At 41.8% G+C, this 18,028-nt stretch overlaps 1 protein-coding gene across 1 annotated transcript in view; it reads right to left on the reverse strand.

The window, feature by feature from the left end:
• Nucleotides 1–3,700: 3,700 nt before the first annotated feature.
• The window catches only part of CDH13 (cadherin 13), a 421,556-nt gene continuing 407,228 nt past the window's right edge, over nucleotides 3,701–18,028 (reverse strand). The window contains exon 14 of the mRNA XM_085071452.1: nucleotides 3,701–8,958. Within this exon, the coding sequence (XP_084927578.1) occupies nucleotides 8,951–8,958 (8 nt within the window). The 3' untranslated portion in view covers nucleotides 3,701–8,950. The remainder of the gene's footprint in view (nucleotides 8,959–18,028) is intronic.

Genomic DNA, 18,028 nt, shown 5'->3' on the forward strand with positions numbered 1-18,028 from the left:
TGCATCCTTTTTTAATTTCTATTGTCAGTAAGGTAGGAAAATACTTCCCATGAAAGTCTGGTTTATAGCTGGTGAATGTGAATGTGAAAATGGTGAATTTTCTGACCCACAGGAAATTGGGCAGCTGGTGACAATGGTTGATGGCACAGCAGCCTTTGGGAAGAGCAAGCTAACAGGGATTTCCCCCTAACAGGGAAAAGTTGCTCCATGGTCGAGGAGATGAACAGGCTGAGAATTCTGCTGTTAAATCTTAGGGCATTTCAGATTTATTTGTTTAAAGGAAAGATGCAGCGTGCCAAGAGCTGGTCTGTACAGAAACAAGGGGAGAGGTGAGTGTTGTGGGGTAAGAAGATAAATCTATTATCATTTATCCAGACTGTGTGAAGACCCACATTAGGAAGATTCCCATTTCCCTCCCCTCCATTTCCTTTGAAACTGAAAGCAAAAAATAGAACCTTCTCAAAACCCTAAAGTAGAAGGAAATCCATCTGCCAGGCTAATGAAAATGAGTGGTACAAATCCATGCTGCCAACTGTCCCCACTTCCACCTCTTTAAAGGTATTAGAATTGCCCCAATTCCCATATTAATTAGTCTGTAGAGCAGTTTAATTGCATGGTATTTTTTTTCCCTGTGAACTGATCTTTTAATGAGTATTCACTGTTTAATAAGCAATTAAAAAATAGCCTATTATTTTGTGTGTGTGTGTATAATAATAAAGCTCATCACCTTAACTGGTTATATTTATATGTGTACACATTTTATTGCTCTGATTTGAACAATAAATCCATTACACCTCTGTGTGTAGCTCGGAGTTATAGCCTCACTAAATGAAGGTACTTAACTGCACATAATGCCTCCCTCACTTATTTAGCTTCTGCAGGAAGAAGAGCTGCAGTGGCAAGAGGACTTTGCCTAAAATTGATGAAAAACCTGAAGAAAACAAGCCTTGGATTTCCTCCACTCAAGCCCAGAAGAGAGTTGAGCACAGCACATATTTGCATTTGCTTCAGGTACTTGTTTTTGGGTGTTTTTTTGCTAAAGAACAAAGTCCCTGGTGCCAAGCAACCGGAATTAGGAGGGCTGGAGCTCCCCAGGTGTGTGAGTGACGACAGACAACTACAATTAAAAGGTTTATTGCAGAATTGATGAAAGAGAAAGCTCTGGTGGGTCTTTCACAAGGTGCCAAGCCCAAGCAGCAGTGCAGGAGGGATGGCTGGACATTCATGCACAGAAACCAGAGCTCTCTCTAGAGCTGTTTCTGCTCTGACTTCTCCATGCAGGATCCAAGAGAAAGCCATTTTCACGTGGATTCATGCAGCTCCAGGCATTAGTAATCATGGCAGAACTTGCCAGGCACTGGGACTGGGCTCTCCAGCACCAGGGTAGTCCTTACAGGATGTACTTAATGGTCCCAGCTTGTGCACGTGAATTTAACGGCACAAAAATCTAAATCTTTTCTGTAGTCACTGTCTTGTAACAAGGTTTTTTCTAATTACTGCAATAGATGGTTTCTGCTGAGCTTTATCTACGGGCTCTGTCACATTCCCTGTGATCCCCACATGAATTACACATCCCCCACGTTGTTCTCCTTCTTTTCAGCAATCAAGGATATGAAAGGCTGGGAATCTGTTAATTGGGGCTCCTGTTCTCTGGAGGTTTTGCTGGTTTTGCTCAGTATGAAACATGATGCCAATTAAGTTACCTTGGAGACACAGGAAAAAAATGTAGAGTGTATTAGATCACGATGACTTAAAACCAAAGGAAATACTCGATAGTTATAGAATTATTTTATCAGTTGCAGGGAGGGATGTTCAGCTCTTAGGCTTCTGGGGTTTGAGTGACTCCAGTGGGAATTTAGGGTCTCAATCCACCAAAGGTTATCTCCCCTGGTGCCAGCCAAGCCAACACTGCACACTGCAACCCCAAGGCAGGTGATAATCACTGCTTTTAATTGCATGGCATATTAATTACAAATGTCCAGCTATGCTTTACAGTTTGAGTTTTCAGCACGCCTTGCAGCAATCAAGTATTCTGAACACCTTTTCTTGTTTTGGAGAGCCTGTCAGGGAAAGTGCATCCAGCCACAGAACTGGTGGGGATATCCCATGACAGCATGTGGAATGGCAAACTGGGAAATGAGTCAGAGCAGAGAGAAGTGCTGCACAGGCAGAGGAGTTGTGCTGGGCTGGAGTCACTCCCTGCAGTGACCACGGGAGCAGCAAAAGGTCAGCAGGCACTGGCAGGAGGATGAGCAGAGTCCGGCCAGAGGCGTGGAGGTTGAGCTTCCCAAAGGCTTCCAGCAGGAGCAGCGACCTTGCCTTTGTTTCTGCAGGTGAGAAGGTTGTGCTAAAGGCGAAGGGATTGCTCTGATTTACTGCTGCTGGAGAAAAGAACCATAACTGGGCTGAGCTGTGCAAAGTGACCAACTGACAGCAGTGTGCAAGCAGAACGGTGGTGGGAGATGAGACACAGTGAGGTTGAAAGGGCAGCAAAAAACTTCCCCCCAGCTAAAAACCATTCAGCATTTGCTTTCTCTTAATGCTTCATTGCTTATGATTTAACTTAGTGCTGCTTCAAACCTTCTCTTAGGGCTCAAGGCACTGCATTAGCTTAGGACAACGAGCTCAGCTGAGACCAAAGGAGGTGACACACGTTTGCTGTGCCTTTCAGGTAATGACCTTTTGCTCAATTACACCACAAGCCTCATGTAGGCTCTTTCATCCTCTACTTATTATGGACCACATGAAAAAAACCCTTCAGGTTCAAAGTCTGCTAAAGCATCAGCAATAGGCAGAAGCTGGAGGTGACAGAAAGCTGCTGGGGTTTGTACTCAAATGTTTCCTTCAACTGCTGCCCTCCCTCCCCAGCTCCCTCTATTCCCACAGGTATTAAAAGGCTATTTTCAGAGATATTCTGCCTTTATGTGGCTCTGCTGTCACTTTAGATAACTTCCTAGAAGATCTAAAAAACAACTCACAGGAATTTCAGGAAGCCAACAGGCTTTCACTTTATGCTGGAAAAAGAATTCCCTGGTAAAGAGGAGTTTGTTCAGCCAGCTTCTGTGTTGTTTATGCAATTCTTGTAGAAAGGAATTGCACAAAAGTCCACAAGAATTCCTGGCCACAGTCCAGCCTGGGGACATATGGCTTGAGTTTGGTTCAAGGCAATGGAAATGGGGCTTTAGAAGGCAAATTGTTGTTATTAGCTGAATATTCAGCTGCTGCTTTCTTGTGTGATCAAACCTTGTTCTCCTGTAATCAAACCTTGTTCTTTTGTAGTCAAACCTTGTTCTCCTGTGGTCAAACCATCCCTGGCAGTGTCCAAGGCCAGGCTGGAAGGGGCTTGGAGCAACCTGGGATAGTGGGAGGTGTTGAAGGGGCAGGGAGGTTGAAACGATCTTTGGATCATTCAAAAGATGATTTTTAAGGTCCTTTCCCCAAACCATTCTGTAAACTCCAGGTCATTCAAAAGATTATTTTTACAGTCCTTCCCCCAAACCATTCTGTAAATTCCAGATTCTCATTCCAAACCCACATCACGGTGAGCTGAAAGCTGCAATTTACCTCCTTCACTAAGGACATCCTGTGGGTTTCTGATATTTAGCACAGGCTGTTCCATTCCTCTGCCAGCCTGGAGGTTATTTTGTGTCTCTCCATGCCTGCTGCTCTGCACCAGCAAGGTCTAGGCCCAGACAGAAGGTAAAAGCCCATACATCCTTTATTTGAGCAGTTCACAAATAAATTACAAGTTTCTTTGCAACCACGTCATAAATCAAAACGTTTATTTACACCTCAGAAACAGCAAGCGATTCAGCAACTAGGGCCCAAAGCAATGATTAACTGGAAAAGTAGCTGAATTAAGCACCTTGAAAAGCAAACAAAATATTTTCCTCCTCGCTTGGACTATTAAAAAAGAACAAGAAATACTAATAAAAATAATCTTGGTGGTAATTTGAAGGGACAGAGATTGTTATGGGGCAGGTGTGATTTTACGTTTCTGGCTGAAATGGCAGCAACAGCACAACTTGGTGCTGAGTTCCCCATCCCAGCCCCCCAGACATGGTTTTATCCCACACTCCCAGTCCCAGGCAGGGTGTTGATGCACATCCTGACACCCAGCCTGGCTCTAGACTATATTAATTTCACCCCAAGTTACAGAGCACAGCCACTTGCTGATGCACAGGAGGAGTGTGATGCTCAAGGCTGGATGAAACTTTCCCGAACACTGAAAGCTCAGGAATGAGGAATTCTGGCTCTAAACCCTTCCGTTGCCACTGCTGATCCACAGACAACCAAAATGAGTCAGTAAACAATGATGCATATCTTCAAATGATATAACTGTGATCAGAGGGGAAGGCTAAAGGTAGCAGAAATACAACAGGAGAGCTGGGATAAACCTGGGGTTTGGTGTGTGGGTTTTTTTGCCTTTTTGATTTGCTTTAAATCATTCTGGTTCAGTACCTGTAGCCCATGCTGTCCCTTCTGTCAGGAATTCATCCCTAACTGAGGGAATTCAACTGCTTATTCCAAGTCCCTGTGTTGTATCAATCTCCTTCCACCTGCATATATATTATATATATATTTATATGTGTATATCTCTATATATCTACATATATACACACATAGCAGTTGTGCAGTGGTCAGTTGGTTCTGTGCTTTATGGAGGAAAGGCTCAGCTATTTCTGCTTTAAATAGAATTGTTATATTGAGAATTATTAATGTGCATTGCACGGTAATCCTAAAGGTTATAGAGTTAACCGAAAGAAAATAATTTCTGTTTAATTTTTCTTTGTGTTAGCACTGGATTGGATCTCTCAGACAACAGCGTTTCTGGAGATGCAATGAAGGCAAGACAGGAGCAGAGTTTTGCTTTGGACTTGGTTTTCTCAAGCCAGCGTGACTTTAATAGAATTCATATGAATTTTTGTAAAATTAAATAAGACACTTTTAAACCCATTCTGAAAGGAACTTAGCCTTTAGGCCAAGTGGAGTAAAATCATGTGTGTACAGAGTTCTGCTATGTTTCAATGGGCTGAGTGAATTAGTAACATTTGAGAAGAAAATTGGCAGCTTTCTCAGTATTTCAGACAGGAGGCCTTTGCAAAGGCAAGACAAGAGTTGTCAATATAATATATATATTTTTTGTAGTGATAAGGCATTTAAATAGGGCACTACAAACTGCTTGTAAGTCCATAATTTAGCAAATGAGATTTGTATTATAGTGATCCAAAAAATGACTATGTAAGAGCACAGGACAAATTATTTGGCCTCAGCCATTCCAAATAAAGGTTAAACCAAATTATCCTGGCAGCCCTGGAAATGGGTTCAGCTGGTCAGTGAAGGGCACAAGTCACCTGTGGGTTCCCTGCGTGTCACAAACCCAAATTTTTGTCATATGTAAGCACTCAGCAATCCTGAGACAAACATTGCAGCTTTACTGTTGACAGCCAGCCAGGACAAAGCAATGTGGGGAGGTTTAGATGAAAAATTTCATGGGAATATGATGAACTGAATCTCAGTTCTCGTGCTGGAGTTGTGTTTGGTTCCCAGCAGTGAACATGATGAGAACAGAGCTCAGAGGGTCTGTCAGCCACTGTTCCACTCTCACCCAATTTTCCTCCACACCCAGCAGCAAATTCAGCTCATTTCCCTTTGTTTCACTCTCCAGACCTACAGCCACTGATCAAAATGGACATTAATAATGCTCACATTATTATAGGTATATTGGAAAAGCACACATGAGGAGTACAGAGCAGGGTTCAATTAGCAAGGACACCAAAAATGAGCTTCTCTCGCTAATGAACTTCTCTCACGGATTTTTGTTCCCAAATTTTGTTTTAACAGCAGATAGTCTTTTCGAGGGAAATGATTTTTACAAATAAAAACGTCTTGTGCATGTCACAAAATGATAATCGGAAGTTCACTGCCTTTCCAACTCTAGACAGCATTTATAGATCTACAAACACAGACTGAAAGAAATGTTGGTGGGACTAAAATAGCTGGGTAGGAATGAGGGATATGCTATAAAAACAGCAAGCTTGGCTGAGCAGATGTTAAACATAACTATTAGGAAAAAATACAACCAATTTTGTAAATTTTCTGATTTTCCATTATATTGTAGAAAAATTGTTAACTTGCTGTTGCTCCTTTGTTTCAGGAACTGGACATTTTTTGAGCCAAGATGACACCCTTTATCCAGGTAGGAAAACTCAGATTTTCCTGTAGTTCCTCACTGGTGCCACACTATGAATTTGCCACAATCTGTGCCAAACAGGGAGAAACATTCCCATGGCAGCTCCATCTCCTCTTGGAATGCTTGGCTGGGCCAGGGATTGGCTCCACATGGGACACTTGGGAAAGCTGGGAGGCTTTAATGAGGGAGCAGAAATAAAGGGAAAATGGGACTGGAGGCTTGGATGCACCTCAGGTCAGAGCTTCAGCCAAATCCTGACCTCTCTCGTGGTCAGAAGGTTGTACTGGATCCAAGAAAATCTCATCCTTGGGCACAGGGTGGTAGAGAGAATCTTCCCATTGCTGGTGCAGCTCCAGGCAGAAGAGATTTTATTTTATTCCTCGTTTTGGATGCTCTTGGAATGATTTACCAAATGCTCTGTGAGCTTTGGCTGAAAGCAGGGAAGGGCAGATTTCTGTGGGACTTGAGAGAAATGACACTAAAGCCAAGGAAGGATCTTTCTGGAAAGACTTAGGTGGTCTTTCCAGGGTTTTGCTGGGTGGAGAGAGGAAAAAAGCAAGTAGAAAAAAGAGTATTTGTGGGGGAGGGTATTATACTTTCTTTTATTCAAGGGAGAGGTTTGTGTAGCTCAAAGCACAGGGTGCAGAATATCTTTGGGTGCATTCATTGAACATACACGTTGGAATTCCAGAGGTGCCAACCAGTGGTTCAATGTTTCCTTTTGAAACCAAATTGCTTGAAAATAATATCTATATTAAAAAAAAAAAAGAAAAAAAAAGAACTGGACACATGGCCAGGTGGATGTTTGGGATCAGACACTTCCCTGCTGGAATGCCTGAAGCTGCCAAAGCCACTCGAGGTGTCCTTGACCAGCAGCAGCTCCCTGTGACCCTGAAGTGTCACCTTGGTGACACAGACCGAGAGGATCCTGCAGGGATCAGGGGAGATTTTACAGATTTTACTTGGTCAGGAGTGCAGGAGTTAAGCTGGAAGAGAAAAACTGGTTCCTGTCTGAAGGCAGCTCCTATCTTATCAGGAAATCTACGGCGTTAGGAAAGCTCAGAACACAAACTCATTTTTCCTCTGTCGCTGTTATTATTACTCCTTTTGATTAAAAAAAAAAAAAAAGGAGAAAGGAAAAAAAAAACCCTGTTTCATATTTGGTACAATACAGGAAGTCAGAGAAAAGCTATTGTACAGCAAATTTTAACCACCAACACACATTTAATATCTAGTGTAGCATTATGGGAAACTAAATGTATGTCTGGACTTTTTTTTTTTTAACGTTTCCAAAAATCTTTACTATTGAAACATAGACGTGGTGTGGAAGATATGCTGATAATCTCACTGCAGTAGGGATGCCATAGAGTGTGACCCATAAGTACTGTAAAAATGCTAACTAAAGAATGCAGCTGCAAAGTTCTATTGCATAAGGAAGCTTTCTTGTTTAAACTTTAAATAAGCAAGTTTATTAAAATATTCTAAGACACTTACCTTACCCTAGTTACTGGCAAGCTCTAATAAAAGCCACAGTCTGTCACTAGTATACTTTTTTGTGTTAATTTTTATAAAAATTTGGTGTGAGCTTTGATGGATCATTTACAGTTTATTAACAAGATGATCATCTTCATACAGTTAGAAGGAATTTTTTTTTTTTTCCAGACCTTACATGCTCACAGAATAAAAAAAGGATCCATATTCATAGAGAACAAACACCCTTTTTTCTCCCCATGTCTGCAAACGAGTGTGGTAAGTTTACACACACAAAGAAATGCTCTTGTTACTCTTAACTGGAAACTGTGTGTACGTGTGTATGTATGTATATATATATTAAATTATAGAAATGTGTGTTGTGAGGGGATTTACAGGGCAGAGCAGCTCCTGCCACACGGGCTGAGAAAGAGGTCAGTGCCCTGGCAAGCTCTTGTTTGGTTGTTGCTCACCTGCAGAGCTGACAGACCTTTTGTCACCTGTCCCAGCCGTGTCCCCTCTGTCACACGGTGCCCTCGCTGGGGGTCACAGCTGGCAGCTCCTCCTGCACCCCAAATTCCCTCTGGGGCTGGGCAGAGCAGCTCAGCTCAGAGCAAACCCCGGGGAGTTGTGTCCCTTGTTTGCTGACCCTGAGGTACGAGAGGTGCCAGGCTGGCTGGGTTTGGTGGCCACAGGCTCTGCTCTGCTGGCCACACTCTGAGCAGCAAACCCAGCAGGTTTAGCCATGGTGGAACGGCTGCAATTCATCTGTGGCTGTGTTCTTCTGCTCCCTCCCGCCTCACTCTCCAGATGAACGTTTTATAAAAGCTAAACCTGTGGTATAACTCTTCTCTCTATATAAATATATATATATATACATACACTCATACATATACAAATACTAACCCACAGACAAAATATTTTCTGAACAGTTGAATAGCAACAAGTCAACAGATAGAAAAAAATGGAGTCAATCTGGGTTTTTTTTTTTTCTTTTTTTTCCTGCTCCCCCAAGGTCGGGTTTGGATGTCATGGTCTTTTAACATTCAGAGAAAATTTGGAGTAAACCTTGTGTCCTGCAAGAGGAATCCTTTGCTAAAGGGAAGAGGAGAGGAGGCTGTCGAACACCAAGGTTGAGTGAGGTTGCAAATTAAACTGGAGCAACTGAGGCCGAGGAGTGAAGAGCAGTCCTTGTAAACTGCAATCTTCAGATCTGATGTTTTTTTTTTTTTCCTTCTTCTCGTTGCCGTGGCAACTCGGTAGGACAGCTTCAGATGGCAGGAGTTGTTACAGACCTAAAGGATGGGAGATGATGGGGGTGAGTATTGCCATGCAAATCACAGCAGCTTCGAACTATTTGGGGTTTTTTTCCCCTCCAATCACATCTCTGGTTGAGTGCATGTACATTGCCAGTGGATAAATATTGATTATCTGGGTCCAGAATTATTTGTGAAGGCAGAAATCTCCAAGAGGAAACCCCTAAATGTTCCTTGGGGTATTCAGAGACCCTTGTGGTGCAGTTTTGGGAGGTGTGGGGTGGAGGTGTGAAGATAAATCCCGAGCCAGGAGTTAATTCCCCCCTTGAATTCCCATCCAGGAGTTCCATTTGTGGAGGAGAACTAGGAAATTCCTCCAATTCCTCTCTCCCTGCACACCCTGACAAAGAGCAAACAAACAATATCTCTGGAAAAATAACACTCATAGTGCCTTACAATTTGTGAGTATAGCAGAGGATAAAAGGCCTGGTGAATCATAATATTGTTACAGAAATATGAGACTTATGTGGATTTCTTGTTAAATGAAGTGAAGGTGGCACAACTTGAATTCTGTTTTAGATGGGCACTCTGATATTACCAAGGCAGTAAAGAAATTCAGAAAAGAGAGTTGAGGAGCGAAAGCAACATTAGTTACACACTCAGCCTATAAAACCAGGGAAAAGACATGAAAACTCACTCCGCTAACATTTGTCTAATATTTATTTCAGATTGTAATATTGCCATATTGATAGTTTTGTCACAACCACAGAAATTGAATGCTCAGTGTTAATTGTGGGTTTGTGCCCTTTAAACATTCTTAATAATCTGTCTGCCTTTTGGGGCAAATCTAATTTAATATAATTATTGATAAGGCTGTTTTATCTGTTTTGTTTCTCGTTATCATTTGAATTGATGCCAATATTGAATTATGCAGAATGGCAACACCTGTCTGGCTCCTTCCCTGCAGCACCTCAGTTCTGGTAAACAAAGGTAAATAAAGCAAATTAAGTGTAAGAAATCCATAGAGGGACTGATGGATGGCGCTCACTGAAGTGAGAAGTTTAACTGAGATTTCTAAATAGGACAAAATCTGGATTTACTTGGCATGTGGATTTCTAGCTTGCTGCTTACAGAAAAGGTCTGGCCACAAAAGCAGGATCCAGGCTCACATATAGGAGATTTATGGTCATCACTGCCAAAGGATATATTTGGATTAGGGATTCCAGCTAGAACTAAATTCTCATAAACAACCTGATCTCCTGGGTGGCGAAAAGAAAGAGTTTGAGGCTCTGATCTCACAGACCACCTGAAAAATAGCATTTCCTGATCCCAATGAAGCTCAGTGTCGTTAAAGGGCATTTGTTCAATCCTGGCTCAGAGAAGCCAAGAGTGGCTCTAGGATTGAAAAAGCTGCTCTGAATCCTGAGGAGATCCTTGGAGGTCTCTCTCCCTGCTCAGGACAGGCACTGGGACATGATGGATGACCAGCAGCTGTGGCACTGAATGGCTGCACAATCCACAGGCTGCAGTGGCACCAGAGAAATCTGTCAGCACAGAATTTATCAATATCCCCCCAGTTTGGGCAGCCAGTGAACTGCTTCAGCACCAGCTTGTAAATAAAGGGCAGGACTTGGTGATTTATGTGCACACCTGAAGAAAACTTGTGTATTTTACTTTGTATTGACAGACATAATGAATGTTACTACCTTTCATAGACGTTGACTTTCCTGAGTAAATGGTGGACAAAACCTAGTTAGTTCAGCTTTAATTATGAACCTGCTTTTCCCTTTGCTATTATTTTATCCACTGCAGGCCAGTTTTTGTCTAAATAAACTGCTGATCCTCCCTGTTACCCCACCTGCCTCTGCAAGCACCACCCCATTCCTCACTCCTTCCACCTCAAAGCTCTGCAATCCTTGCTCTGATTTTCTTTCACTGCAATTCCTCCTCAACTCCATCCTTTCTGACCTATGAGCTGATTTGACCCTTTTAATTCCACACCTGAACATCTGATGTTCCCCATGCTCCTGGGACTATCTCCTCCTGTCATTTTACTATGATTTCTCTATTTACTTTTCCAGCCCATCCTTCTGTCTCATTCCTCCAGCCCAGTTTTTTAGGAAACCTTTTTTACCCCCACTTTCTTCCCCTTTTCTGTGCCACCATCCATTCCTGCCCAGCAGCCACAGCAGTGCTGACACTTTGGAGATCTTACTCTCTTTTCCCACTTTTCCATTTGGTCTAAAATGTCACCCTGTAGCTCTGATACCTTTTGGATGTTTAGCTGACAGCTCTGCACAGCTACACCTCAGCCCTTAAATCTTCCCCCTGAAGCACTCCCTGCCAGTCCTTTGATTGCTCAGGACAACATCATCACCCTGCCTCTTGTTCCAGCCTGAGAACACAAACAAACCAGAGCAGCTTTTTGCCATGGAATCTCCTTTCCAGGTCTGTACATTTAGGTTGTGTCAATCTAGAGGATTCTCTCTCCCACTTTGTCCCAAAGGGCTTTTTGTAGCCGTTCAAACAGCTAAATCTCCCACCCAGGCTCCCCTCAGTTTGCAGGTTTACAGCATCTTTTCTGAGCCCTTGACAAACTGAGGCTGCAGTGTGCTCATCTGCTGTCAGCCTCGAGCTGTGCAGAGCATTTCCCTTTGACAAACCCTCTGTAGCTGTGGCTCCTCCACTGCCTCCTTCCCCTGCAGGAAGATTTCTGTATTATCCTGGACAGTCCTGGATCATCCCTGGTTTTCCTCTCATTCACAGCCCACAGTGACAGCTCTTCCCCTGAAGTGTTTTCAGAGATCTGGGCAGCTCCCATGGAAAGCTGTGACCCAACAGCTGCTTCTGCTGACAATTCCACAAAACTCTCAGCACTGGCAAGACTGCTGGGAATTCAGCTAAGCTCTTCCACCAGCCTGGACTGAAGGTGTGTAAAAAGAATTTTCTGATCCCAAACGCTGCCTGGAACTCATTGATGATGATCGATTCTTTCACAAAGGTTATTAAAGGAGTAGTTTTTGCGTCTGAAAATCAGATTCAACATTCAGAATTTTGCCCTGTACAATTTCAGTGGACAATCATATTTGGTAAGTAAAAATATGCAAGATCAAATCTGTCTTGGTTCTTTCCATTGCACCCAAAATTGGTTGGGAATTGTTTCTGTCCTATAGAGCATCACTCTAAATCTTAGTTTCTGTGGTTAATAACTGAGTGGGTCAGTTGCTAATTTACTTTCTACAAGTGGTCTGACAAGGTCATACAAAGAGTAAATAAGCCAAAAAATTCTGGCCAGTAAATCCCTTAACACAAAATCTCCAGAAATCAAGGATAAGCAAAGTATTGCCCAGAAAACTCAATGCTGAATGTGAGGAAATCCACTGAAACCAACCCAACTGCTCTGTTATAACCTCACTGGGGAGCTGTGAGCCTCTGGCCCATATTTAAAATCTCCCTGCTCTCCCAGCTGGATTTCCAGTGGTCATTATGTTTTCCTGTATAGGAATTGTAGTTTTCTTGTTGGCTTTTCTTTTTCTTTATTGTCCCCATAATGAGGAACAAATCCAAGTTGCAGAAATGCACACACAGACCCAAATTATTAGAGTCTACCTCTTACTTGAGCCTTCAGCTCTCACCTGAAGACTTCTGGTGTTTATCCACTCACTTCAATGGGGTTACATTTGTTTTGAATTTCTAATTTTTTACCCATTCTTACGTATTTTATTGCACAGATGATTTAATGTTTGCAGCTGGCAATAGCTCATAAAATATATTCGTATTTAAGGAATACTGAGAGCATAAAATGTGCAAATACAGCGTGCAGGGAGCACATTTGCTGATCAATGAGAAGTATCTCTTTTAAGAACTTAATTCCCTGGTAAGCCTGTGCCTGGCAGGTTAAGATCTGCACTCTAATGATAATTAGGCCGAGTAATTATTTTATTTTCCTTTTATCAGCTCTGTCTCCATCCCTGGCCTCAGCACTCAGGAATTATTACACACCATGTGCTGTTTCAGATGCCATTTGACAGAAATTACCTACAAGGAGTGATTTGCTGCCCAAGGCACTCAAAACACCAAGGTGAGGTGTGAATTTTTGCTCTTACCTGGTCCTTCCCACCTTTCCCTTTGGCTCCCTGGGGATGAACCAACAGCACAAAGTGAGCACAGATATAGGGAACTTATTTCTCCTGAAATCTCTCTCATTTCGGTGATCTTCACCTATTTTATCTCTCACTTCTCCTCTGCTCCACCCCTTTGATACTTGAGAGACACATTCAGCCTCATTCCTTCCAGGATAACAGCCAAGCAGTGAGATTGCAGTGCAAAAGGCAGGGTTATTGCCATGTATTTCTGAATTATCACGTTTCTGGTTAATGAGCTCAGGTAAGAAAGCACAGCACAGAAACAGCTGCTGGCTGTTGGCATCAGAGCTTTGGCTTTGGAAAAGGAGGTTTGCTTCTGCTGGTCAAGAAAACTGACAAATATGGTGAGAATTTATCTGAATCTAATGGGCTGATTGCATTGTTATTAGTAATTATGCTGTGAGGATTTAGGTCTAAGTAGCTAGTTCAGGGTAGGGAGACTCATGACATAAAAACTTAAATGGAACAAACCCCTCTTTCTACTCCAACCAACTTCAATTTTTGGAGTTGATGTTGGTGGCAAACTCCACAGGACAGCCCTGAATTGGGGTTTCAGATGCTGATTTGGTTTGAAAAAGGTGCAATTCAGCCCAAGTTTCTAATATTGGCTTCTTCAGTGAGCACAGCTACCCCTCTCTTTCACAGTGGGCTAACTCAAGGTTTATTCCTCGTTTTGATCCACAAAAAAGAATAAAATTGAGGAGAAAATGCACAAAATTTTAGATTAAGATTTCATAATCTGCATTCCAGGAAAGCACCTGGTAGGATGGAAATCATTCCTTGTGGTTCAGGCTGCCAGGAGCTCCTATTCCAGCAGAACCTTTCCCATCAGCAGTTAGCAATGGTGTTTGCAGAACTCCTGATCTCAGAAAATACTTTGGTATTTCCCAGCTTTCCCTGCCACAGTCTGAGCTTTCTCTGACCATATTTACATCCTAGTGACTCAATTCCCTGCTTATTTTAAAGAAACAGGTCTAAATTGAGTAATTAAAAGCCTTTGAGAGATGTGTTCCTTCTGAGACCAAGCTCACCCTCTATTACACAGACTCTGCTCCTACACTGCAGTTAAAACCCCATAAAAATTAAAGGCATTTCAGTTTCACGCTGACCCTCTGCTACAGGAATGAGCTTTACCCAAGATGCATTCAGCCTTTCATTCCCATTAAAATAAGAGAGTTAACACAGCTGGAGTTTGGAGTTCAGCTCATGCATGCTCCATTTCTTTCAATTACCCTTTCATCAGAAATATTACATTAATCTGGCATAATTAAAAGTCTACATTACATCATGGACTTTATTGAGACCTCAGTAATTCTAAAGAGGTAGCAAAAATGATGGAAGAGATCAGCCCTGTGTTTCTGATTAGGCAGCTAATCAACATCCAGGTACTTCTTTCCTGGATTTACCATCTAGGAAAGGTCATTAATTAGATGCATAGTTATTAGTTTAGCCTTGATGTAGAACTTAGAAAAATAGAAATGATTTTCACGTGCATCACCAGTTGATTTGCCACAGGTAACTTTCAACACAAGAAGTTTCACAGTATTTGCATCATGTGCATATAAATTATTATAAATTACACCCCAAATCGTTTGAAGGATTATTCCCAGGCAGATATCCTGTGCTTTCATTCCTGCAATTAACAAATTCGGGGTTAATATCAGCCAGAGCAAACTGGTGATCTCACTGGACCTAACACCTTGGGGAAAAGTTTATAAAGACCACAAAACTAAATAAGTTTATCCTGAAAATTTGCAGCTTCTAACATCACACACACCATTTATCTCTCATTTATGTGAGAAATTATTTCCAAGCTGTTAATGGGAGGAAAAGCACTGTGTGTTTAGCACTGTGTGTGTGAAATGAGTGTCTCCTCACTGCACTCAGAGCTTCAGCAGCTCTAGCTCAGTGTCAGCACTGAACTTCAGCAGCTGAAACGCTGCCATGTGCTCTGCAATCAGCCCAGAGCTGGCAGGGCAGAGGGGAATTGTGCCAAAGGCAGCTAACCAGCCTGCCCAGGGGAACTCTGCAGTCATTCCTCCGGGGTGACACCAGCAGGGACATTTCCAGGTGACACCAGCAGGGACATTCCAAGGCTCTCTCAGTGCTGATTTGGTGATTACAAGGCGGCAGTGCAGCTCCACAGCAGTGCTGGGGAAGCCAAAGGGCTCTGCTGATCCTTGTCTGGGTCTCTCCTCTTTCTGCCAGGTATTCACACACTGCTTGTGTCATGAGCTGTTCCTAAGGAGTGTGTGAAAGAAACACTCTCTGAAAGGAAATTCCAACCCTCCTTGCTTAGAAATTCACAACCATGTGCTACTCAGCCCGGTGCTCTGTGAGGTTTATCAAATAAAACATCTTCTAATAAAATTCCTGTTCTCCAGGGATATGAAGTATCTTACTGGGGATGAGGTGGTTTTAGGGGAGAGCAGTCAAGATGTATTCCATTATTATTTTTTTTAAATTTCAGTTGGATACTTTGCCAGAGCAATGTCACCTTCATTTAAGAAATAGGGAATAAATGCTTTCTTCACTTTTCAGTTCTGTCAAAACTAACCAATTGCAGAGGTAGCTGCCTGCAGCCTGGATGGATATTTTCCCATGTTCTAATCTGATAAATTGAACCGAATGGCTGAAAATATTCAACAAGTGAAATGAATAAGTACACTTTTGAAATAGCAGCGTTGAACCAGTCTGCTGATTTTTTTTCCTACGGATGCTGAAAATGAAATGCATCAGCTGTAGCAGGGAGCCAACCTTTGAAAGGACTGGGAACTGCTCAGGCAGTCAGATCTCATCTCCCACAGCAGCACAGCACAGGTTACACCAGTTTTAAATAAGTAGAACATGAACAGTCCAGACACATTCAGACCTGTAGGTATAGGCCAAACCCAGCTTGAAATCCTAAATTAATCATCTGAAGAAATTCTTATTGAGCGAGAATAAAAACTAGAGGGAAGTGTTGTGCTTGGAAGCCATGGAAAGGAAAAACCAAATTTGAAAGTTGCCAGGTTTGGCTGTGCTTTCAATAAAACCTGTCTGTTTTCAATATTTTTTCAATTTTTTGAAGAACTACTCCTAAGTATGGAATAAGTATCAGCCAACAACCCCAATAAAGCACCTTGCACAGCAAATTTCCCTCATTTTGATAGTTTTTGATATTCTTGCCAAAACAGGGATAGTTCACATCTCAGAAATGGAAAAATGTATCTTGCAAACTTCCTTAGTCTTGCTAATTAAAATAATCTTTCTTTTTTTTTTAAACTTATTTTTAAATAACACTGCTCTGTTTCGAATTTTTTGAAGAACTACTCCTAAGCATGGAATTAAATAAGTATCAGCCAATGACATATCCCAATTAATTACATGGATAAAGTGAGGCTTTAAGGTGCAGTCTGAAATACTCCAATCATCAATGGCCCTTTTAAAGGGCTTTGTAAATATCCACTGAGCATTACAGAAGCAACAGCAACATCATCAAACCTTTAAGGACAACAAATCTCCTCCTGATCTTTCATATCCCCCAAATCTGGATAGCAAGCTGTCCACATGGAGTTGTTTGGATGTTATGGAGTGGGGAAATATCCAAGGACAGAGACAGTGAAAAGAAACAAACATCCCACAGTGTATAGTGACCATTAACAGCAGGAAAATACTCAAACTGCTCATGTAGTCAGATGTAGTTTTTAATCATAGGCCACTCCAGAGCAATTCTGATGATAACTATCTGAAATGCAATATTTACGTGGCTTTAAGAAGTTGTTCAGAAACGAAACACAAAATAGCCTGTATCAACAATTACTGTGAAGCACTGTTGAGAAAATGAAAACATAAAAGCATTCACTTGAATTCACAGCACTAAATGGGCTATCAAACCAATCTCTTTAAATGTCCATTTCATGCCTCCAGAATGACCATCAGGAATAATATTGCAGCTCTCAGGGAAGGAGCTGCATTTGCTGCTGACATCGTTCCCTTCTGCATTCCAAACACACATCTTCTAAACTGTCCTGGTTTTTTGGTTTTTTTTTTTCACATCTGCACTTCTGGAACGTGTTTGGACGGTTTCAACTGCGTGTAAAATGCCATTTCCCACCTAATTGCCTCAATAAAACGCGACGTTATTAAGCACATTTTAAATATGCTGATGTGTAATTTGGGGGCATTTCTATTTGCCTTGTGTCTCTGACTGGGTGGACAAACATCCTGTCTCCAATTATGGACATCCATATGGATTTCTGGGCCATTTCAAGCCCCATTAACTGGAGGTGTGTTCCCCAAGCCAACTGCAGAATGCATTGCAGGACTGAAGGAAGCAGCAGAGAAATCAGAAGAATGGACACAGCTCTGTGTTGGGAAGGAAATTCAAATCAGGGTTGGTTTAAATTGAAGCAATCAACACCCAAACCATCCTTTGCTTACTGATCAACCAAAATCTTTCAGGACACGAATAAAAATGGGGTTTTTGTCATACAGGCATTTGAGAAAGCCTGAAATCACTGAAAATATCAAAATAGCAATTTCAGTGATATTTAGCAGCAAAAATGATAATAAATGTTAATGTGGACCAAAGTAACAAAGGTAATGAGTGATAGTGGATATTGCTGCTGTTATTGTTGGGTTTAGGAGGTGAGATTTACATCTCTGGAACTCACTAAATATCAGCAATTGCCAATTACTCAGAGAGCATAATGTAGGTGATATTTTGGGTACCTGCAGGGTAGTGCTCCAGCACAGGAATGTAATTCAAATTAGAGCAGTGCAATAAAAAACCCAAACACCCCAATAAAGCACCTTGCACAGCAAAATTCTCCCATTTTGATAGTTTTCGATATTCTTGCCAAAACAGGGATATTTCACTTCTCAGAAATGGAAAAATGTATATTGCAAACTTCCTTAGCTTTGCTAATTAAAATGATCTTTTTTTTTTTTTCTTTTTTAACTTATTTTTAAATAAAACTGCT

Source organism: Lichenostomus cassidix, chromosome 11 (genome assembly GCF_008360975.1).
Source record: "Lichenostomus cassidix isolate B80296 chromosome 11, HeHo_3.0, whole genome shotgun sequence".
NCBI classification, from domain to species: Eukaryota; Metazoa; Chordata; class Aves; order Passeriformes; family Meliphagidae; genus Lichenostomus; species Lichenostomus cassidix.